Source organism: Aspergillus tubingensis, assembly GCF_013340325.1.
Source record: "Aspergillus tubingensis WU-2223L DNA, scaffold_6, whole genome shotgun sequence".
NCBI classification, from domain to species: domain Eukaryota; kingdom Fungi; phylum Ascomycota; class Eurotiomycetes; order Eurotiales; family Aspergillaceae; genus Aspergillus; species Aspergillus tubingensis.
In genome coordinates, this window is record NW_023336280.1 from 45,828 (window position 1) to 68,552 (window position 22,725).

At 50.6% G+C, this 22,725-nt stretch overlaps 10 protein-coding genes and 1 non-coding gene across 11 annotated transcripts; 6 read left to right on the plus strand and 5 right to left on the minus strand.

The window, feature by feature from the left end:
• Nucleotides 1-745: 745 nt before the first annotated feature.
• On the plus strand, nt 746-2,567 carry AtWU_03775 (putative MFS transporter; the record flags this gene model as incomplete). The annotated part of the gene is made up of 5 exons (XM_035498886.1): nt 746-912; nt 966-1,367; nt 1,428-2,131; nt 2,187-2,291; nt 2,353-2,567. 5 exons carry the CDS (start codon nt 746-748, stop codon nt 2,565-2,567), a joined length of 1,593 nt encoding a protein of 530 aa, XP_035354779.1.
• A 285-nt stretch (nt 2,568-2,852) lies between these two features.
• On the minus strand, nt 2,853-3,272 carry AtWU_03776 (DUF4267 domain-containing protein; the record flags this gene model as incomplete). The annotated part of the gene is made up of 1 exon (XM_035498887.1): nt 2,853-3,272. One exon carries the CDS (start codon nt 3,270-3,272, stop codon nt 2,853-2,855), a length of 420 nt encoding a protein of 139 aa, XP_035354780.1.
• A 1,151-nt stretch (nt 3,273-4,423) lies between these two features.
• AtWU_03777 (Hsp20/alpha crystallin family protein) lies at nt 4,424-5,428 on the minus strand (the record flags this gene model as incomplete). Its single annotated transcript, XM_035498888.1, has 1 exon — nt 4,424-5,428. The coding sequence occupies one exon, from the start codon at nt 5,426-5,428 to the stop codon at nt 4,424-4,426; it is 1,005 nt and encodes a 334-aa protein (XP_035354781.1).
• Nucleotides 5,429-6,943: 1,515 nt separating this feature from the next.
• Nucleotides 6,944-8,598, plus strand: AtWU_03778 (amidase; the record flags this gene model as incomplete). Its single annotated transcript, XM_035498889.1, has 4 exons — nt 6,944-7,828; nt 7,882-8,008; nt 8,064-8,183; nt 8,234-8,598. The coding sequence occupies 4 exons, from the start codon at nt 6,944-6,946 to the stop codon at nt 8,596-8,598; spliced, it is 1,497 nt and encodes a 498-aa protein (XP_035354782.1).
• A 204-nt stretch (nt 8,599-8,802) lies between these two features.
• AtWU_03779 (uncharacterized protein) lies at nt 8,803-10,168 on the minus strand (the record flags this gene model as incomplete). Its single annotated transcript, XM_035498890.1, has 6 exons — nt 8,803-9,170; nt 9,228-9,295; nt 9,349-9,491; nt 9,544-9,768; nt 9,828-9,932; nt 9,989-10,168. 6 exons carry the CDS (start codon nt 10,166-10,168, stop codon nt 8,803-8,805), a joined length of 1,089 nt encoding a protein of 362 aa, XP_035354783.1.
• A 994-nt stretch (nt 10,169-11,162) lies between these two features.
• On the plus strand, nt 11,163-13,018 carry AtWU_03780 (putative GABA permease; the record flags this gene model as incomplete). The annotated part of the gene is made up of 6 exons (XM_035498891.1): nt 11,163-11,282; nt 11,346-11,530; nt 11,601-11,680; nt 11,751-11,761; nt 11,811-12,180; nt 12,234-13,018. 6 exons carry the CDS (start codon nt 11,163-11,165, stop codon nt 13,016-13,018), a joined length of 1,551 nt encoding a protein of 516 aa, XP_035354784.1.
• A 404-nt stretch (nt 13,019-13,422) lies between these two features.
• On the plus strand, nt 13,423-13,512 carry AtWU_t85. Its single transcript is given in 2 exon segments — nt 13,423-13,459; nt 13,478-13,512. It is a non-coding gene; the product is annotated as a tRNA-Asp (tRNA).
• Nucleotides 13,513-14,353: 841 nt separating this feature from the next.
• Nucleotides 14,354-15,106, plus strand: AtWU_03781 (acetoacetate decarboxylase family protein; the record flags this gene model as incomplete). The annotated part of the gene is made up of 1 exon (XM_035498892.1): nt 14,354-15,106. The coding sequence occupies one exon, from the start codon at nt 14,354-14,356 to the stop codon at nt 15,104-15,106; it is 753 nt and encodes a 250-aa protein (XP_035354785.1).
• Nucleotides 15,107-15,462: 356 nt separating this feature from the next.
• AtWU_03782 (putative FAD-dependent oxygenase) lies at nt 15,463-17,077 on the minus strand (the record flags this gene model as incomplete). The annotated part of the gene is made up of 2 exons (XM_035498893.1): nt 15,463-16,710; nt 16,823-17,077. The coding sequence occupies 2 exons, from the start codon at nt 17,075-17,077 to the stop codon at nt 15,463-15,465; spliced, it is 1,503 nt and encodes a 500-aa protein (XP_035354786.1).
• Nucleotides 17,078-17,980: 903 nt separating this feature from the next.
• On the plus strand, nt 17,981-19,474 carry AtWU_03783 (uncharacterized protein; the record flags this gene model as incomplete). The annotated part of the gene is made up of 6 exons (XM_035498894.1): nt 17,981-18,160; nt 18,235-18,362; nt 18,417-18,516; nt 18,570-18,711; nt 18,769-18,977; nt 19,043-19,474. 6 exons carry the CDS (start codon nt 17,981-17,983, stop codon nt 19,472-19,474), a joined length of 1,191 nt encoding a protein of 396 aa, XP_035354787.1.
• Nucleotides 19,475-20,173: 699 nt separating this feature from the next.
• On the minus strand, nt 20,174-21,986 carry AtWU_03784 (thiamine pyrophosphate-binding protein; the record flags this gene model as incomplete). Its single annotated transcript, XM_035498895.1, has 2 exons — nt 20,174-21,852; nt 21,905-21,986. 2 exons carry the CDS (start codon nt 21,984-21,986, stop codon nt 20,174-20,176), a joined length of 1,761 nt encoding a protein of 586 aa, XP_035354788.1.
• Nucleotides 21,987-22,725: the final 739 nt, after the last annotated feature.

The following is a 22,725-nucleotide window of genomic DNA, read 5'->3' on the forward strand; positions in this document are numbered from 1 at the left end:
AAACGTGTGATAACGTCTGCAGATGCCCGGTGCGGGCTGGACGAGAATAGACCTTTAGTTTCAAAGGCAGTCCCCCTGTGTCCCCCTGTGTCTTGTGATATGTTACCTATCTATTACTTGAGTTGTTTCATCGTAAGCCGGAGCTGTAGCTCGGCCCGACGTCCAAACAAGCCGCAGGATTGGGCTAGATTGCAGTGGCGTTGGTTTCCCGACTCTCCAGCCGTACTAATAGACTTCACGTGCAAGTAGCCACGAAACCATATTACGCAAGCTGTGATAATAGACGATTTGAATTTTATCTGGCCGACACATCGTTGCCGTCGTGGGCAGCCGACCCCATACAGGTCGCTCCCTGGTGCATGGGAGTCAGAGGCCGGAAGAAGATCCACACCGTGCTAAAAGGGCACTCGTGCTGGGGTCTGAACAGCTACCAGAGTGATAAGTCGTTGCCGGCTTGCTCCCCTCTTTTTCAATACGGACAGAAAGGGGGAGGTGACATTGCAAGCCGAAGGGAACTGGCCGCACCCGAGATCTCCCCCACAACCCTATTCTTCTTACCCCGGATTTGGACTCCACATCCCTTGACAGTCCACGTCGATCATTTGGCCTCTGACATCTGCACGAGCCACGAGCCAAGTGAGGGGCCCAGCCCGCAGCTTATAAGGAGCTTGGCCAGGAGGATCTCCTCAGTATCCCCACCCACTACATTACCTACCCGACTACTGTAAGAAGACGACATCACTTCATGGCGACCAGAGACCCTAAATCCTCTGTTGGGACGGTGCAGAAGATTATGGATGAGGATAACCATCCTCATCGTTCGTTGGGCCATGTTCGCCTGCGCCATCATGAAACCAACGAGGTTATTCTGGTCCCTACTCCGTCGGATGACCCAAACGATCCACTACGATGGTATATACAAAGCTCGCGCTTGCATATAGTTCGTCGCTGATGTCTTCCCCTAGGTCTACCTCGTACAAGATTTACATTGCCATTCTTGTCTCTCTGGCCATGGTGATGTGCAACTTCATGTCCGCCGGCCCGACCGTCGCCATGGTGGATGTCGCGGCCGATTTCAACTCGAGTGTGTCTCGCGCAGCCTACTTTTTCAACAACAGTGCGCTGCTGCAGGGCGTCTCCAACTTGATCTGGGTTCCACTCCTCAATAAGTATGGTCGGCGGCCCATCTACATATCAGCATACCTGCTCTATTTCTTCATGATTCTGGGAGCCGGGTTGGCAAAGACCTATGCCGGTGAGCTTACCACCCGTACCATCCTGGGTGTCGGTGCAGGGGCAGGAGAGTGTCTGGCCCCGGTCACCATTGCCGATGTCTTCTATCTCCACCAGCGCGGTTATGGCATGGCGTAAGTGAGCGATTCAAATCAATATGCAAGCTCTGAAGCTGATTCTCCTCCGCTCACTAGAATCTACAACTCCGCCTTGAGCGCGGGTGTCTCCTTTGGCATCATCATCTCTGGCCTGGTGACGATCAACCACTCCTGGCGTGTGATATACTGGGTCGGCTGCGCACTTGTTGGTGCTCTGTGGATTGTGGTTGTCTTCTTCTTTCCGGAGACTGCATTCCGTCGAACGGACAACGCGGATGATCTCTACAACACGCAGAAGAATGCCGAGCATGTCGAGTCCCGGGGAGAAAATAGATACTCCCGCAAACAGAGCTACCTCCAGAGTCTGCGCTTTTGGTCCGGTCAGACATACACAGACGAATCCCTGTGGCGGATGTTCATCCGACCGTTCGGTCTCATTCTGCTGCCTCCGATCTTCTGGGCGACCATCGTCATGTCCGTGACAATCGGCTTCCTCGTGGCGGTCACGTCAAACTTCGCAACTGCCTTTAGCGAAACGTATGGGTTTGCTGCCTGGCAGAGCGGGTTATGCTTCATTGCCGGCATGCTGGGCTGTTTCTTCGGTACATTTGCGGGAGGGCCCTTTTCTGACTGGGTGGCCGACTATCTCACCAAGCGCAACGGTGGTATTCGAGAGCCGGAAATGCGTCTGCCCGCTATTATACCTAGTGTGATCGCCGCTCCATTGGCGCTGCTGCTGTATGGCTTTGGCATCGATCGCGCCTGGCACTGGATTGTGCCAACGATTGGACTTGGTTTATGTATATCACCCCCGTCGCATCTATGACATCAACCCTTGCTAATGCAATTACACAGTATCATTTGCCATTAGTCAAGGGACAAATGTCTCGTTCGTGTATTGCGTTGATGCTTACCGACCGGTGGCTGGTGAAGTCGCCGTCACTCAGCTGGCTTTCAAATGTAGGGCCCGTCTTTCTTGTCCCTTATGTTGAAGTAACCGTATCACTGACATCTCAATAAGCCTGCTTTGGGTTCCTGCTATCTTTCTATACCAACCCCTGGATTGCCGAATCTGGCTATGCGGCCGCCTTTGGCGCCATGGCGGGCATTTCGGGAGGCTGTCTGCTGTTCTTTATCCCGTTGTATTTGTGGGGACGGCATATTCGCATGGCATCGATGAAGTGGCCCTTCGTCCAATTTGTGTTCTGGAAGGATGATCGGGAGGTTGGGGAGTAATGTGACAGATGGGGAAAGGATGAGGAGTGAAAATAGCCTTCCTTTGCTTTCAAACGGATGGAGCAGTTGTAGAGCCTTCAATTATGTGTTTGCGTCGGCCATTCTTCCCTGAACAAAACAACTTCATGTTTTACGCCATAGTCTACGACCATCATAGTCAAGGCGATATTTTACTGGACGCTATACGTGGTTTAAACAGCCAGGAAATCCCTTGCTACGTTTGGAGCTCAGCTTACTCCACGAGCATTATGGATCAGACCAATCTGTGGACTGGTCCCAGACTCCCTACGCACAAACCCTCCACCAGGCCCACGCCCCAAATCCCACGCATGTAATCCAGTGTCCAAAGGCCTTGGTCTTGAGCGCCTCGCCCCCATTCGCCCAGACAACGAACCCATCGGCAAGACCAACTAGCGCGCAGACGCCGGCGAAGATGGTAACGGCGGTTTCCTGACCGTAGTACTGCAGGGCAAGCAGTGTCAGACCGTAGCTCGTCTCACGAATGCCCTTGATGTACATGAGGGGAGAAACTGCGCCGGGAGGAGGGGTGCGTTTGCTGCCATGGGTCGAAGCGGAAGAAGCGGCGGGTTCGAAGGGTAAGCCGAATCGCGGATACTCGGGGCCAGGGCGAGCCAGCGCATGGCAGCCCAGGGCGAGGGTCAGGCTACCCAGGATGTAGGCCGGGAGAGGACTGAAGGTGGTCATGTCGATTGCCGGTTTAGAAAAGGTCGCGATCGATGGTATATTTATCGGAGTCTAAGACGCTCATCGAGCGGGTCAGTCTGTTTCCACTGCGGAGAGAGTATTTGGCTGAGGGGAAAGAGGAATGACTGTGGCTGGAGTGACACTTGGTGACCCACCTTCGCGCCGGGTAGTGAGCGTCTAATCTCCGTGGTAGGCACAACACTCCAAGTGTGGACTATGAGGGTTGACTCAGAAAGCACAACTGACCGTCAATAGTGAATGCTTGAATCCGGAGGAGATGGAAAAAGAAAGAGAAAGACTTTCGTCACCATGTTGGAGCTGGTGAGACCTAAACAGTAGTACTTTGTAGGGTATTAACCGGACTGGGAACACAAAGCTGCTGACAGCACCAGGCCCAGTTGGGATTAGTGCTGATTCCCGGTACCATTATAGGGTTGTGATTGGTGGGAATCGGCGGCGCATCCCGCTCTCCTGCCTGTAGGCCTCAGGCACGCAGAACAATCACTCCCTTTCCAACACCCCCTTCAACATAGTATTATTTCTACAAGTGAAGCTAATGATGCGCAAAAATTGTACACACTGAAATATTGCCAAGCTCCAACCAGCGCCACTGTCACGACCAAACTTGAGAACCCCTCCTTCCAGGAGCCAGCACTACTAGCAGCCGGCATCAACTGTCTTATAGCGGTCGTAGCAAGCATTCTTATGAGCACAGTATCTGTTCTTACTCATGATTAGTTACTGTACAATTGAATGCTAGGATCCCTCGATGGTGAAAGTTACTACCACTACTGCTACTTTGGTATAACCCGTATGCGGGATATCCGAATCCGGAAGGAGATTGGAGAGCAGAGGCAAACATCACGTGCTCAAGTGACATCTTTCCCATTTTGGCTGGTTGTTACAAAGTAATTAGTACTCGTTCGTACTAATTTACTAACTATTAAGTTACCGCGCATCTACTGTGAAGATTTTCATCATCGGAGATCAGGGGATCAGAAATCCCATTTTCATTTCATTAAGTACAATCTGATCGCAAATAACCATCAATCTTGATAACAACACTAACAACAAACAGTTCAACGCCTTAGTCATATCAATCCATCATGGAAGAAATACGATTGTGTCTTCCAAAAAGCAAGAGAAAGTCTTCACTGCACATCCACACGCGTCACCATCACCACGTCCGTTTCCACCTTGGGCAACTTGATGTTCAACACTCCGTTTTCCATCTCAGCCGTGATGCCTTCGACATGCACCTCCACGGGCTGGAACACACTGCCCAACCGCACCTGGCGATCGAAAGTCCCCACGCGACGTTCATCCAGCGCCAATGTCTTCAGTAGTTCCTCATCACCAGGCCGCTCAATGGTTCCACTAATATTCAGCTCGAACTTCTTCGGGTCCCACTTCACTTCCACCGCTTCTTTCTTCGCTCCGGGCAGCGAAACATGCACCAGAAAGGCCTCGGTAGTGTCAAATACATCCACCTCGGGGTGGAAAAAGTCGCCGCGCTTGTGATGTTTGCCGTGACGATGGGGGCCGAACTCCTTGAAGCCAAATGGGCCAAAGCCACGGTGCGGTCCGCCCCGACCACCATGCTTGAAGCCACCGCGCATGTGTTTACCCCCGTAGGGCCCGAACCGACCATGCGGCCCATGGCCGAAGCCGCCATGGGGGCCAAATCCACCGTGGGGTCCCTGAAAACTAGCTCCCCAAGCTCCAAATGCCCCGGGATGAGGGGGGTGGTCGAATTTCCCCCATGGACCGCGGCCATGGCGACCGGGTCCATGACAGCCCTTGCCGCCTCTGGCATGGAAACCGCCGTGGCGACCGTGACGCTTGCATTTCCGGGGTTCGTCATGGTCTTCCTCGTCGGAGGAGGAAGAGGAGGGTTCGTCATCTTCGGCAGTCTCGGTCTGGGTAGGTTCTTCGTCTTCAGTCACAGGCTCTCCGCGGCGGTGGCGGCGGTGGTGAGGGCCATGGCGGCCGCGATGGGGCAGATCAAAGTCTCCAGCACCAGCAAAGTGTTCGCCATGTGGCATGTGGTTATGGTTGTGACCGGCGAAGAAGGGGTGAGCAAAGCTTGGTTCTTCCATGCTGGCGACGACTTCCCAATAGGGAGGGAGTTGATTGAGATCACGGATGTTGGCCATGTTGATTCTTGTGTGATGCTTGTTGTGGTTTGGGTTTGTATGATGATATTATGAGGTTTTAGCTAAAACTGGAGTGTCGGATTGTGTAAAGAGGAGAAGGAATGATGAGAGGGTATAAAATGAGGGATTGGAATGATTGTAGTGATGAAGGGAACGTTATCAAGGTAAGCTGTCCCCCTTTATATAGATCCTGTTTCAGGCATCCATGATAGTTACTCTACATGATCTACGCCACAGACTTTGATAGTTGTCGTAATCCTTCTTCCTCGATTGGCGTCGCCACAGTCCGGAGATTAGCATATGCCGACTCGGATATCCTAATGCCCTTCGGGCTTTTCCCAATACGTCACCTCTACTAACCCAATGGGGTATGTTCTGATGAGTCATTATCGGCTTTGCGGAGCTAGTTGCCCAGTTAAGCAGCCGAAGCTTTAAGTCCGACGGTAAATTGCTGCGCCACAGCCACAGCCACAGCCTTATCCCCGCAGTCCGAGCCTCGCTGTCTCTGCCGGTGGCGCTTCATGTGCAAAGGATTGAAGCTCATTCATGACTCTATTGGACCGGACCTTGCTTTTTGCCCCATGAGTCATGAGCTAAACAAGTGTTTTGATGTTAAGCCAAGCATCTGACGCTGCGGTTCTCAACGTGGCGCCGTCGAGACCACTCCTTCCGGATGGTTCCTCTCCGACTGGTTGTCGAACTAGGCTACACCCCAACCCTGCCATGGTTGATGGGGCCTTCAGCCTTATCGGTGGCTCTGTTCAAGTCCCGAGCGGCCGGTCAATTATCTTTGCACCGTCATAGTTTGCAGAACAGCTATGCGCTCTGGTGTCAGGACATACTTTCGATATGGTCTGTTAGTTACAAACAATGTAAGTAAGAGCAAGCCAGTTTGACCCATTGAGCGACCGGCATAGGGATTGTGACCAGCTATTTACGCTTCAATTATTACTTATTGACGCTGTCGGCAAAAGTAAGATGTGTTGGCTACACTACAAATCGAGCAGGGTGGGCCTGGTTTTGAGAACGTCGTATACGATGTCTCTGACCCTCATTACCGATAAGGTATGTGGGTAAGTAGTGATCATTTTGAGGATGACAGTCCTCATTGATTAAAGCAAAGTACGCAACTATAGACATCCAATAGGCTACAATTTTTCCCTTGGTATGGACACCATATCAACCCTGGCAATTTATACTGTCCCCAACCAATTTCCATATTTACGCCTACGACTGTATCCATTAGGGTGAGAGAGATAATAAGCTAGGATTCTTCAGTCATTGAGTAGTACTAATACGCTATCTTGCATGACGTGCGAGTAAGCACTTAGCCCAAAGTGGATGTGCCGATGATGCCAGAAAGATAACCAACTCACATGAAACTGCTGCCTATCAGTGTAGGTTATGATAATCACATTTCTCGCAAACATATTCAGTTGGTGAAGTATTCTTGGTTCTATCAATTATATTGTCCTCCAACGACACCAGGACGATCGGATAAAAGCCACAGAGAGCATGGATGAATGGAACGTCCTAACTGCAACGGCAACGCAGCTTAGCCAGTTGCTGTATCGGGGCGACACTACTAGTGTGGATATCGTCAAGGCCTACCTCGCTCAAATCGACCGACACAATAGAGCTGGCCTGAACCTGCATGCAACAATCTCCGTCAATGCCGAAGCTGCTCTTGCTCAAGCAGCAGCCCGCGACGACGAAAGATCGCAGGGCAAGACCCGCAGTCCACTTCATGGAATTCCGATTATCATAAAAGATGCGATCATCACGTCCGAGTCCCTAGGTTTACCTACCACGGTCGGCGCCGCTGCGTTCAAAGACACATATGGACGGAAGAACGCATACATCATAGATATACTCCTAGACCACGGCGTGATCATCCTCGCCAAAGCCAGTCTAACGGAATTCTGCGGCCTGAAGGCGACGTGCATGACCGCCGGTTGGTCAGCAGTAAATGGACAAACTCAGTCAGCTTATATCAAGGGTGGTTTTCGATCGGACGATCTGTTTATCGGTCGCTCTGGACCGGGAGGCTCCTCGTCCGGGTCTGCAGTGGGTGTTTCAGCCGGCTTTGCGCCGTTATCGCTAGGGACGGAAACTTCGGGTTCAGTCTGCATGCCGGCAAATCGGGCGGGATTGTACTCCATCACTGCTACTCGAGGGAGTGTCCCAATGGACGGAATATTTCGCTTAAGCAAAGACTTTGATAAGTTGGGTACTATGGCCAAGTGTCCCGAAGACCTGGGTCTGTTGATGCCACTGCTCAATGGCACACGCTTGGTGTCTGCAAAGTGGAGCGACGTCTCGGTCGGATTTGTCGATCCAATTGTATGGGATGCGTTTGGATTCCAAAAGAGCCAGGACAAATATGTGGAAAGTCAAATTGTAAGTCCCCTTTTACTCCACAGTTCAAGCGGGCCATGCCTGATGCTTGATAGCTCGATAGGTACGAATGGGCAAGAGCGCAAATAACTCTCCGAGGAGGCCGGGTTGTCTGCCCCATAAATTTGCCGACGATGGAGAGCCTTCGCTTTGAAGGCAAAAGTGTAAACTACACCGTTGCATGTACGCTTATCGCCTCCCACAAATGGTGGTCGATGATGGCTCACGAATATTACAGTTCATGAATTTCCAAGGTTATTTGAAGAGTATTGCTCGCTCTTGGTAGACCCCAAGGTCACATCAGTTCCGGAATTGATCCAATACAATAAAAAACATGCATCTTCTGCCATGCCGCAGCGTAAGTGATTTCACCACATCTTTGAAAGTCCGAATACTCATATCTCGTAGCACATACAGATCAAACTGACCTCGAGGAGACCCTCAAATCAAAATTGACAGAAGACAAAGCTGCGGCAGCCAAGGCCTACGCTCAACATTTGGCCGGTCCCGACGGCATCGATGCGACACTGCAGGATAATCGTATTGACCTTATAATTGGACCAGGTGATTGTGCAATTTGTGCAGTGGCGGCTCTTGCAGGCTATCCCACTGCCATGGTTCCACTTGATCGCTTGGAAGGCCCTGGTGGGCTTGGCCAGCCTCAGGGGCTAATGCTGATTACCAGTGCAGGTGGTGAAGCAAAGATCTTGGCATTCATGCAGTTGTGGAAACAGGTTGTGGGTGATTGGAAAATCCCCCCTTTGCTGCTCTAATGGGAAACATCGCGACCAATCCCGTCTTGTATGCCTGACCTTTCTTACGTGCTATCCTGGATGGGTCATCTGTTGAATTATTGAGGCTTGTATTGAGACGATAGAAAAGCGGTTTCCTTGAAGAACTTGAAGAGTAAAGCTTTCCAGACACTGTGTGTTATAATGGTGTTATTTGTATAGGAATATTATTAATGGCCATGAGAGCTATCGATCCTCTACCTCCACTGTAATGTCCACCGTCATTAACACTCCGCCCCCCTTGTCTCCATCAGTCAAGCATTTCGTGCTATCACTGAAGCTTGACCTTTTGATGGTCGACTTCCTCTTTACAGAAACGACCGAGTCAATCGTCGCCAATTCCGTGGGCCCTTTCCCTTTACTTCCATGACTTCCAAGTGTAGAATTTTGTCCGTATGGATGAGTATGTTTCAGCTCGACCTCATCGGGCAGCCTGGTGGTGATTAGGCCGGAATGTAAGCCCGCAAAAATATGGTACAGCGTGGGTAGGCAGACGATGGTGACGGTTGAGCAAGTCATGGCTTGCTGGCAGATAGTGGGGTAAACGATGGTCCCTAGGTTCGCGGAAAAAATCAGTAAGAGTGAGTGGAGATGACTATAATAGTACTAACATGTTATATCGGTTGAGAGAAGGTATGAGGGTAGAAGGGCGAGGTGTGCAATGGCCAGTGCTAGTACACTGTACCGTTGGTCAGTGGCTTATCCTTTCTAGAGATTGGACAGACAAAGTACATTATGCGTGCCGAGAAAGCAGCTAGAATCTTCACCCTTGTTGTGAGTGTCAGTTGGACATTGCGCATCATGAAGAATGGGATGACCACGATGACAAGTTCTGTGATTATGTGTATTATCGAAATAGGGTAGAGTATCGAGCCCTTATGAATAGTCAGAACACACACATCCCTAAATGTTCTGTAATATGCATACCTTCCCAGCACAGTGAGAGGAGCTGTAGAGCCACGGGTCAGGCATCTCGCATTGGAATGCAATCCCAAAGATAGCGAAAACGGTCCAGGCTGCTACAAGGACGACAGTGATGCGACAAGTTTGGCGGATACCGCGGTGGGGAGTCAATTTCCAGACGAGCAGCGTGGTAGAAATTTCGGATAATGAGAGGACTATGACGTGGAGTAGCTGCGCAGCATAGAGGTACTATATCACAGATTCCTGCTTGGTGACTCATCGTTGGAGATGCTATGGAACGAACTAACCTTGCTAGCTGTCTGGATGGCTGTGTCACTCAGACTGTCAATATGTCGACCTATCCCACTGTCAACTCCTTTTTGTATCACTATCACCTCGACAACTAGTAGCGCCTAAGTACAATGACTGGTTAGAGGATTCTGTGCTCCGTGGGCCGTTAACCACCCACCAGAGCTAGCCATACGGGTGTATGGACAGCAGACCGACGCTGTTTGAAGTAGAGCACCGAGCATAGCTTTGCTGCTACAAAGATAATGGCGACAATCAAAAGTGCGACAGAAACGAGAGTTATGAGTGGTCCATGATTGTCATCTGAGAGTGTCTCGAAGGGAGCTTCGGTCTCAGCCATGATCACGGTGATGGAAGGACATAATCGAATAATCAACAGGTCAGAGACGGCGTCGGATGACAGAGCGGATTATAGCGAAAGTAAAATTTCGAGAAGAGGATATCTGTTTATTGGCGCAGTAATCGGAGTCTGCTTGGCTACCGGGATCATAATCCCTGTCGTGCTGCTCGGCGTGTAAACGTGGTGGACGAGAACTCATGTCGTCGGTTCAACACTAGTCTCCTGGAGCCAGGCACCAACAATTGATCATACCATCACCCCTGTGTTCGATGTTGCGGAAAGAATTTCCATTGAATATTACGTTTTATTGCCATTGTTGACATGACTAGCACTTTCAAACTTTACGATTGTGGCCAAGGAGCCTGGCTGCTATCTGTGATCCAGCCCTGGTAATTGTCCTGGAGAGTATAGATTTTTCCCCCGAGATTGCTCCGCTGAAGCTAGCTAATTATTTTGTCGCAACGGATGGACTCATTCTAGGCGCAATTTATGCTGTGGGGGATCAGTGGTGGATTCTCCGATGGTCCGAGCCCGGAGATGCTGCTAATGCACCCTAAATGCCTTCCGTGCCGTTAGTTCCATTAACCGGCGTCGAAGACCCATGTCACTCAATCTAAACGGCGGGGTCGCCCTCTTTTAGTTCGATGTTCTTGTCCATTGTTTGCTGGGAATGTTGTTTCGCTCAAACGACAGTTGCAGATGGTCGCATGCCGCGTCACCAGAATCAGCCAGAGTGTCTGCAAAGACGCAGCGCCATCTTTCCACTTCCAGACAATGTCCGGAGGATTCCCTGGAATTGGCCTGCATAGTATCCCTGCATTTATTTGAGCCTGCCCCGAAGTCGGACGCTCAAGGTTTCGGAATATTTCCCAGTCTTTTTGGTGCTATTCATCCGTTTCTAGAGAAAGTTGCATTCTGGGCGATTCTTCCATCAGCACCGCCACTTGATGCACTCTTTTCTGCAAACTGTTATCATTGACACCGCTTGTATAAGATGCTAGATGAGGGGGTTGAAATGAAAAGCGGCAGTGCCGTCCGATCTACGGTTGCTGATGGAAGCCCGCGTGCTGCTGCAAGCAGCAGCGTCGAGTACCGTCAGCGACAGAAGCTAGACGTACATGATTGCCCTCATCTGAATCACCGCCCAGTTTTCGCATACTAACATGGTTCTTTCCAGCGATACTTGAATTTCTTCTCCTCCCTGGCGTTCTCTGCGACTCTTCTGGCGTCATGGGAGTCGGCTGGAGGCAGCTTGCAGGCCGGTCTTTTTAACGGAGGTCCTGCTGCCATTGTGTATGGCATTATTATCAGTGGTGTGGGGAATCTGGCAATCGCCACTTCACTTGCTGAACTCGCTTCAGTGTACGTGGTTCCTGTTTATTATATAGTTGTTTCAAGAAAATATTGCTGATCAAACATTTCGGTCATCCAGGCACCCGACGGCTGGGGCGCAGTATCACTGGAGCTACGTTCTGGCACCACGCTACCGGCGCTTCATCAGTTTCTTCCAAGGTTAGACCTTCACAGTTAGATCCGTATTGTGGCTGGACATAATGAACTGACTAATCGTGGATTTTTACAGGCTGGGTTACCGTATGTTTGTTGGTCCCTCGAGCACTCTACCCTTTCTAACACCACCCAGTTCTTCTCATGGGCTGCTCTGGTCTGCATCTCGCCCTATTTCATCGGCACCGAAATTGAAGGAATGGCTATCCTGGCCTATCCAGATTATGATGCAAAACGGTGGCAGGGAACTCTGCTCATGTGGGCAGTAGTCCTAATCCCGATCGTCATCAATATCTTCGCCCGGCGCCTGCTCGCCATAATCGAAGTCGCAGCTGGGGTGATGCACGTTGTCTTCCTTCCCGTGATGATTGCGACATTTGTTATTCTGGCCCCGCGCAACTCCAATGCTTTTGTCTGGGATACTTTTGTGAGTGGCCTCAGTGGCTGGGAAAACCCAGGAGTCGTGTATTCCGTGGGACTATTGGGCGTCATCACCCCCTTGAGTGGTACCTCTACTCCGCCCTGACCATACTACGAACCAACTAACCAAGCTTTTTAGGAGTCGACGGCATCATCCACATGTCGGAGGAAGTCAAGAACGCTAAAGTCGTTATCCCTCGGTCAATGATCTACGGCACCATAATCAACTCTATCATGGCATTTGGCTATCTCATTGCCGTCCTTTATTGTATGGGCGACTACACCGCTGCCCTTACGAGTCCGACAGGATACCCCATCATTACCATCGCCTACCAAGCCACCGGCTCCAAAGCGGCCACATACGTGCTTATGGCCATGGGCATGCTTCCGGGTTGGATTGCATTGTTCAACGGCCTTGCTTCTGTCACCCGACTTACATGGGCCTTCGCGCGAGACAACGGCCTTCCGTTCTCTGATTTCTTCGTCAAGGTTGATCCACGATTTAAAATCCCAATTCGGGCATTGTTCCTCGTTACAACATTGGTAATTCTTCTCTCCTTCATTCAGATCGGGTCATCAGCCGCCTTCAACGCTATTCTCTCCTTGAGTACGTTGGGATTATATATCTCATATCTGATCCCATTGGTTCTTTTGGTTTGGAAACGGTTCACCGCACCGAAAGACATTCCACAGGGGACATTCTCTCTAGGAAAGTGGGGGCTGCCCATCAATCTGGTAGCCATCCTTTTCGCTACCTACTTCTCCATTTTTTTACCTTTTCCGTCTGAGGTGCCGGTCACTGGGGAGACCATGAATTACGCTGGGCCGGTGTTGGGCTTTGTGATGCTGTTTGCCGTTGGGGATTGGCTGGTGCGAGGCCGCCACAAGTGGAATGGCCCGACAATGGCGTATTCGCGAGAGTGATGATGTTCTCACTGGGTATAATTGGAAGATGTCGAGGTTATGAGGAGGCAGTTGGTAGTAGTTGCTCATGATCATCGCACAGTCGACTCAAATTGTACTCAATGTATACTTATACAGACATTTCGGGTCAAAAATATATAATCGTGACAATAGGAAGTCTACTTCAGCACACCTGTTTCACGACCCAGAACCACTAAATTGAAGTTATCCTAGCCAATACATATGTATTGAAGAGTTGGAGTTGTGAAGATTATTAACTGGAGATACCGCCCCATTTTGGCATCGGGTACTTCAGATTTCACCCATATTCAACCAGCCCAGCGAACCTTGCGCTTGCAAGGCGTACTTTTTCCTCTTATAATTCTTGTTCTTGAGACAAGATTCTCGCTTAAACCTTTATCCAATCCTCGATGGTCTAACGGTCATGATTTCCGCTTGTCAATCCCTTTCGGGAACAAGCGCGGGAGACCTGGGTTCGACTCCCAGTCGGGGAGATTTCTTTTTTCTTCTTTCTTTTTTTCCGGCAGCAAAAATGTAATGCGACCGATAGTTTTAGCACTTTAGCTTGATTCCGCTAAATTTTCAATTCTTTTGCTTTGGTGGCTCACAAATTAGGCTGCGTAGGTATAACCGCCTTGATCGGTGCCCGGTTTGCTATATATGACCTATCTCCTTCACATAATTAGACGAAATGACTTCATTTGGCTAATCTGCAACTGACCCGAGTTATTGTGTTTATTCGGATCTGCCATTTATAGACATTTGATGTCTAATCATTGATGAACTTCCCACTCCCCATTAGGTATTCATAAAGTACCGCCCTGCTTGGACGCACTCATCATCTGAACTGACATCCTCTGATGTCTAGATAGCTCTGTCGCTTGAAGGTAGGAAGCTGCAGTACCCTTTCAACCCCGGCAGATGTTCGGAGCCGGCGGCTGTACATCCCGTGAGAATACAAGTTTTGTGGTCAGATTTGCAGTAGAACAGCCCAGGCTTGTTCGGGTATAGAGTTTGATCTCAGTGGGGAACAAAGAGATCCTCGTATTCGAGACCGGGTCACTCAGGATTAAGCTTAAACAAGCATCTTGTTTGGAACAATTAAGCTTCGCTCGGCAGCGATGCGGAGAAACTGGCTGGACCCCTTCTCTACCTCGTAATCAGCATCGTATCCCAGCCCAATCCAACCATGTAGCTGCCATGGTCGTCTGCTGGGGTTATAGTATATCTGAGATCCTCTCCCCCAGTCTACCCAGCCTGAAAAATTCCGCGAAAGCTCTACAAAAGGATAACTATCCCACTAGTAAACCTAGCCATCAAAACCACGACATCAAAATGCCTTTCGGTACCTTCGAGCTCACTGGGGATGCCATCCCTCAATACGCACCACCATATCCCACCGGGGACTGCGACTTCACCGGCTCCACCATACTAGTCATAACCTACCGTACAACCGCACACAGCGTCGCTCCCTTCGTTCCCAGCATGCTTGAACTGGAGGACGAGCCCCTGATCACCGTCCGCCTCCTCCGACACAGCATGACTTCCTTCGGCCCATACAACGAGTACACCCACGGCGTGGACGTGCGCTACCGCGGCGAGAAATATGAGTATTTCCTCTCCCTGATCCTCGACAACGAGTCCCCCGTCCTAGCTGGCCGAGAGCAATACGGCTTCCCCAAGAAGTTCGGCACAGTGGAGTTCAACCCGTCTGAGCCACGTGGGACCCGAGTGATGTGCGGACATGTCGAGCATCCTCCACACCAGAAGATCCTACAGATGAACTATAGTCCCGTTCGAAAGCAGGCGGTCCCGGATGTGGGAATGAAGGTCGAATCACGCTGTATGAATCTACGTGTGTTGCCTTCGCCGATCGCGGGACAGCCTCCGTCGGTGAGGGAGTTGATGCCTCTAGCGCTCAAGATCACGGCGAAGGAGATCTGGGAGGGTGAGGGCTCAGTGTCGTTCCCGGAGCCGTCGGAGGTGGATCCGATGCATCGGATTGAGATTGTGCGGTATGAAAGTGCACATTTCTTGCGGGAGGCTAATCTCTGGCTCGGTCCGACGGGTGAAGTTTACTCTGTTTAGGAATTGCGTGCTACTTCCTTATGTGGGTAATGGGAAGCCGGACCGACATCAGGCATTCACTGGTTCCTTTTCTGATGCAAACACTGTCAACAGCTCACCAGGAAATTTCAATGTGCTACAATTAATTTAAACCACTCCCAGTTATGTTTCTCAAATTGTGTATGCACCAAAGTCTCTATGGCAATGTTACGATATGCATGGAATCAGTGCATTGACCTCTGCAGGTTGATTAAAGTTCTATAGTGTGGCTGCTCTCTAAGCGCGAACTACGAATTCCGCAAGTCAATGCAAGATAATCCTTTTCATTGATATTAAGCGTTGACAAAGTGCCGCAGGTTTGATATTTTATACCCCCTTCAAGGGATAGGTGCATAGTAGCTAAACTTGCCCGTAGGGTCATACTTGGCCTTCAATGACCGCAGACGCTGCTGACGCCATCCCTCGCTACCATACAGCTGCTGGGGCGTCTCATCACCATGGGCATAGTTGACATACGCGCGGATATCCTCCCGATCAGTACCAGCAAAGAGAATGTTGCGCAGCTCCTGGCCCAAGTTAGCCCCGCGGCGATCAAGCTCGGCGCCGTCGGGGAAGTAGTTAATCATGGGAGCAGCCAGCACGTTCTCATTACGGAAGGCGAAAGCGCTCGACCGGCTGTCGATATCATGGACACCGCCAACAGAGTATCCCTCGAACATGAAGATGGAGTTGTTGAACGCCGAGGAGCCGCGGGTAGCATTGGTGTAGACGTCCCATGCCTTCTGCTGGGCAGTGACGTTGTACGTTCCGAGGTAGATCGGGTAACGGGGGTTGGCCATGCCCATCTTCTGGCAGGGAGCGGAGTCAACAGCAACCTCGGTCCAGGCAGCGAGATCCTTGTAAGTGCCGTTGTTGGGAGACACAGAAATGGGTCCAATCTTGCGGAAAGGTGCGGTATAGACGGAATCGACGGTCTTTACTCCCTCCTGGATGATGTAGAAAATGATGACTGGGTTGTTGGGGTCGGCGTCCGCGTTGTTCATCCAGTACGACCAGTTGATCACGCCGGCAGCCTGGGTGCCGTTCTTGACCAGGTAGTCGTTGGCGGCCTGGTAGACCTCAGCAACCTTGTCGCCACTGAAGGTCAGCGTTTCGATGGCCCAATCAGTGTACTCAATGTCATAGACCTTCATCGTGAGGGAAGTGACAATGCCAAAGTTGTGTCCTGCACCCTTAACAGCCCACCAGAGGTCCGAGTTGGCGTCGATGTGGGTCAGGGTGCCGTTGGCCAGGACGATGTTCATCGAAACAAACTGATCCAAAACGAGGCCGTGATGGCCTTGGAGCCAACCATGTCCACCACCAAGAGCAGGGCCGACAAGACTAACACATTCGCAGGTTCCAGTCACGGTTTGCTTTCCTGCGGCCCAAAGCTGGTCGGTGACCTCCTTGGACATGGTACCGCCTCCGATCGTGGCGGTCTTGCCATCGGCTGCAACTTCGACACTGCTCAGCTGGCCCATATAGATAGCGATGCCATGGGTCATTTCTCCGAGGGAGATGAGTGCACCGTGCACACCATTGTAGGTCAGGAAGGGAACATCCTTCTGATTGGCGAATTTCACCTGCAGAATCAATTAGCAACGAAATTAAGTCAAAAGACATGAAAGGCCCAAGGTGAGGTAGAAGGGGAGAAACAGGCGAATCAAGGGATGGCTACAAAGGTTGGAGACATACAATTTCGGCGACATCGTTTTCGGTGCCAGGAACCACGACAACATTAACCTCGGGTTCATCGAGAACGGACCACCGCGTGGTGGCATTTATGAATCCACTCGAGCCCGGGAAATAGACCTGGGAGGTGTTGGAAAGTCTACCCGAGAGACTCTTGAGGTCACTTTCCCAGCTGGAGGAGCGGGGGATTTGCTGTGAGGCCGTGGCGAATGCCCAGGCGGCGATGGCCATGAGCACCTCCATCTTGAGTCGAAACATGGCGCCAGAGAGAGAGAGAGAGTTCCCGATCGGCAATTGAGATGCGATGGGAATAAAAAGTAAAACGATGCAAAAAGCAAAAATTAGAACAAGGGGATCTGGCAAGATGACTGGCCACGCGACCGCCCTTCTGCTGCACGTCGGAGGACCCGGGGAATCCTTGTCAGATGGACTGACCCTGACCCGGCAATTGGGGCACCTCGTTTATTTCTAGTATTCCTTCGCCATGCGAGATTACGGAGCACACTAATAGACTTTGCCGTTACTTTGCAAAGTGAGACAAGTGTCATATGATACTCATGGCGTAGCTCCACTCGATCACTGTCTTGCGGTTTTCCGATCAGAAGTTATGCAGCACCAAAAAGCGCCGCGTGCGGTCCCTGTGCAGTCTCTCGGGCCATCAGCGCTCGCTTGGGGAACCGGTCGGTCCATCCCGTCCCATCTGCTCGGTGTTCAATTGAGTACGTGAGGGAAATATGTGGGTCGAGGCAGTATCGGGGATCGCGGGAAAGCTGGAAGCTCAGAGGGACTAACTCTCTCTAGGGCTTACGGGTGGGCCCAAATAGACTCTGGGGTGGAGCAGGGTCAATATATTCACGCTCCAACTTATTAAAAGAATCGGCCGGTCGCCGTTCAAGAAACCATACCCCCTGGAGTCTCTTGATGTCAATTGGGCCGCAAGAATGTCCGGAGTAGGAAGGAAGCCTGGCAAAACCTTACTTTCGCTGCCAAGGCTCTCCTTTGTGGGAGTAGAAATTTTCAATGGCTGCAGAACTCACGTTTCTGTCTGGGCTACAGGAGGTCTCGCTTTATTTTCGGTCGGGGTGGTAAAAGGCGATAACTCTTCTGGACATTGCAATTACGCCTGCCTGCAGTGCAGGGCGGAGTCCGCCCTTTCAAGATATGTGGACAGTTATCGATTCGAGAGATGAGGCATCAAAAGCAGCCTACAACAGCAATGTCCAGCTATGGACCCTCTACGGGATCGGCTGCGTGGTGACACTACTTAGGACATATTCACAATGCAAAGACCTGGGATGGAGAAGATTGCGCCTTGACGATTATCTGATATGGGTTGCTATTGTAGGCACCAAAACTGACTATTTTTCTTTTTTCCTTTGTATCTGGATCAATGCTAAAACACTCGCTGTCTGTAGGTATTTTACACTGCGCAAGTGGCATTAGCGTATAGTGTCGGAAATGCAGCCCACGGTCTCGCAAACAACAGCATGACAGAGGCTCAGAGAGCTGCATTGGCTCCAGACAGTACGGAATACCGAGAAAGGCCAGTTGTTTCGTACCGATTAAGTAACTGGACGTTAACATAGGTGGACAACAGGATAATTGGCTCCAAGATACAAATTGCCGGTTGGGCCACATATACAGCGTTGATAAGCTCGCTCAAGTTGTCGATGCTAGTGTTCTATACGCGACTTATGGTAAGGCTATTGATGATTATCTATGATTGAGATGATGATTGACCCCTCCACAGGATGGTCTCGGTCGTCGCTATCGCGTGCCAATATGGATTGGATTCGCCCTCGTTATCGGGAGCTTCATCGCCTGCATGATCACGATTCTTGCGGCATGCCGGCCCTTCAACAAGAATTGGCAGATCCATCCTGACCCCGGCAGTAAGTTCGTGCCCCAAGATCCTAGATCCGAAAGTTCGCTCATGGCTACTCTACTAGATTCCTGTCAACCTGCCATTTCCAAGCCGGTGATCGCCGCAACCTTTGCAGCAAATCTCGCCACAGATCCATATCTCGTTTTGATACCAATTCCCATGCTTTGGAAATCCAGCCTAAAGCTCATGAAAAAGATTGCGGTGACAATAGTACTTGGCGCGGGGATCTTTATTCTCGTGTGTGCGACAATCAAGAGTGTTTTTCTGTTGGTGGTAAGGCATTGGCAGCAACCCTTCGCTTGACATACATGCAGAGCCGTGGCTCATTTCTCTCACAGGAACCCAATAATGGAGCATCGATAGCAGACGAATGGGGCACACGAGAGACATTTGTCGCCGTGATCACAACGAATCTCCCTATGATTTTCCACCTGTTCCGAACCTGGCTAGCCCGTGGCTTTGGCAGCGCCTTCCAATCATCTCAGCGAACCTACCAGATACCATCAGGGGGATTCCAGAACACCGGTGGTGGGACAACTCGGAAACGAGGCCGAGGAGGCACCAGCAGCCGGGATCCGATCACTGTCGGCCTGACATTCACCGAGAGTGAAGAACGGATGATGCACGACATTAAGCTGCAGACGCTGGAGCCACACGAAGGCCCCGCAGCTGGTGCTATAATGGTCTCAAACCAGATTGAAGTCACCCATCAGACGCGAAATAGTCATGCCAGGGAACCGCCTGCGCCCGGAGAAGATGGAAATTGGTAGCATTCGGACCGTCAACCGAGAATCCCTCACATAGACTACTTTGGAAATAAGCTTAGAAATGCGTAATCTTCAGTACAAGCGGGGTGCTCTTAATCAAGCAGAAGAGGCTAATTGGTGAGGTTTTTTTGGCCCTAGTGACCGTCGGCGACTTGCAGGCCACTAGCGGGTGAACTCCGGTTTAGCCTCGGAAATGATATCCCGTGGATTCCTCTAATTCCTTCCCCATTGCATCCGCACAGTCCAGAACGGTGCGCCGCCAGAACGTGGCAGTGGACGCACTTTCTGGAAACAGTACTGTGCTCGGTAAAGGGGTTTTATGGTCGTAATGTCGAACAAGCCTTGAGACTGCCTGGTATGTCATTTGTTCAAGAGTGGGCTAAAACATTCCAGGCAACATCATAAAACTCACACAACGCAGCTAGTAGAGCAAAGACGAGTAAGATTCTCGAGTGAAGCAGGGTTGTAAGCTGTAACAACAGGCGTCCCACCAATTTACTGTTGGCTGAATGGTTAAGTCTGGAAAATAGTGAAGAAATCATAAAGTTTGAACTTTTCTCTGAAACGAGCAGTGTTCTAGAAGACAGGCTAATATAAAACACGCTTAATAACAAAGCTTCTGGTGATTCAAAAATGAAGAGTTGTTCATACATTGGACTCGGTAAACTGGAAAAGACAGATCTTGTCTATAGTTCTAAGCTCTTACTGAAACTTCATGCAGTCTAATGATTGGCCACTGGGGACAATGGGGACCATTTCTGTCTCCGCGATTAGCACGTCGAGCAGAGCAACTCCATCACAGCGTAGAAGCCAATCAATGCACTCGGGCAAGTCCTCTTTGAAGAAGCAGCGTTTTCCCTGACAGTTCATGCTGCGCGCGAGTCGAACAAAGTCGGGGTTGTCTTGCCGGGCGTAGCAGGTCCTCCCTCCGTAACTTTCGCGTTGGAGCTGGGTAATCATCCCCTGTTCTTGGTTGTCGAGTATGATGACTTTGACGGTGATACCATGCTGTGATGCAGTCAACAGCTCTGCCATTGTCATACAGAAGGAGGCATCTCCATCTATACAAATTACATCATTGTTAGGCCAAGCAGTCTTCGACCCGATAGCGGCTGGAAGGCCATAGCCCATTGTCCCGAGGCCACCAGACGTGACAAGAAAGCGATCATGCTTCCAGTCATATTGCTTGGCCGTCCACATTTGGTGTTGGCCAACACCAGTAGTGATTGTTACGGGATGTTTCAAAGAAGCCATCTGGCGATTCAGCTCAGTGACTACTTCCTGAGGATGGGGTCGAGGGTTCTTGTGGTCAGATAATGTGGGTGGAAGAGGATACTCTTCCTTCAGCTGCTGTATTAGGCCCAGCCATTCCGCACGCTCTGTCCTTTCCAGTCGCTGGAGGAGAGCGCCCACCGTGTTCGAGAGGTCTCCGAGAATGACGCGAGTGGGAGTAACGAATTTCCCCAAAAAGTCAGGACTAATATCGAAATGGATGATCCCTCCTTTGCCGTCTTTGGCTTTCTCGCGAGCGTAGGGTGCAAAGCCAGATGTTTTGCCAACCGCACGCTCGTCCAGTCTGGCACCCATAACGAGGATGAGATCAGCGTTCTGGATTGCATAGTTGGCACACGCCGTCCCATAGGTCCCGAACATTCCTAGAGAGAGTGGGTCGTCGTGGTCAAAGCACCCTAGTCCATGGAGCGTGGTAGCTGCAGGAATGCAATAATTTTCCACCATCTTCCGCAGCAGCGCCACGCCTTCTTGAGTGGCAAGGGCACCATTCCCGGCGCATATGATTGGACGCCGAGAATCATTGATCAGTTCCGCAACGTGATCTAGTTCTTGCAAGAAATTTGCGGCATTATTGCCGGGGGGTTCGGGACTTGGTGCCAGGTATTTATCTTTCATGTTCTTGTAAGCCTCTAAAGCTTCCTCATCGAACGTTACTTGAGCGATGTCCTTCGGAACTGAAATGAGTACCGGGCCAGGACGGCCCTCCACTGCACGTTGAAAAGCCGAGCGAACAACCATGGGCAATTCCCATACCCTCTGTACAGATGTTGACCACTTCGTACACGTACGTGCTAGTTCATCAATGTTGATTTCCTGGAAAGCCCCCTTGCCTTTGGCAGCTGTGGGAACTTGGCCACAGATCACTACAATGGCCGTTCCATCGAGCAGGGCATCTAGCATAGGTGTAACGGTATTCGAACTCCCGGGTCCTGAAGTCACCATAACCACGCCGGGCTTTTTACTGGTTCGGTAGTAGCCTTCTGCCATATGCCCCGCTCCCTGCTCATGATGTGCAAGTATGAAATCAAATTTTTGGGCTCGGTAGAGGCTGTCCACTAACGGGAGAGACGCGCCGCCGGGGTAGCCAACTGTAATTTTCAGCGACAGTACATTCTAACAATCAACTGAATGGGGAAATACAGATATGCTTCACGCCCTCTCTTCCAAGAAGCTCGCATAAAACATCTCCCCCGGAAAGTCCAACAAAATCGCGGCCATCCATTTGCGTCGAGAGATCAAAAAGTTATCAACTCAAGATGAAGCGCGAGGCTGCTTGTCCGGGCTATTTGCCTTCTGTCTAGCCTGTCTCCTTTTATCAGTGTTCAGGCACTGTAAGACGCGTCATCGATGGCGACTATCTAGCATATGGCGATAAGGAATGGTTCTGTGCTTGGACACGCATGCCTTGGATATGGTTCTATGCCTGCAGTCGACGAACCATGCTCATTTCCTTGTGGAGTAAAATTCCCCAAAGACCTAATAGGAACTTCGTCCAAGAGATACGATACTCTTGGCGGGGAAGATGTGAACCTCATAGTAGTTCTTTCGGGGGGGAGCTTGTGTTGCACAGGAAGCCGGTTGTGAGACCTTATCCTCCCATGGCTGCTCGGAGGAATTTGAAATCCTGACCATGTAACACTATTCCCTGTAAAGCATGAATAGTAATGCCCAGAGTAGTAATACCCATGGATAGTAGTACCCAATAATCTTTAAAGTATAAGAATCTACCCAAAGGTTGTTACACAGCAGCTGGAGGAAAATACTGCCGCCCAGTTCCGCCTTGAGGTAGAACATCTAGCTTAATAGGGTAGTGACATCATCCTATCATAAACTTTCTTTCATAATTGCTTTCAAATATACGACGAAAGCCTAGTTGCACGAGCTACTATCGGGAAACCTTCCGAGCAAGGATCGAGGATACGCATGTGATCGCCATTTACTTGATGTCGTCAAATTAAGGA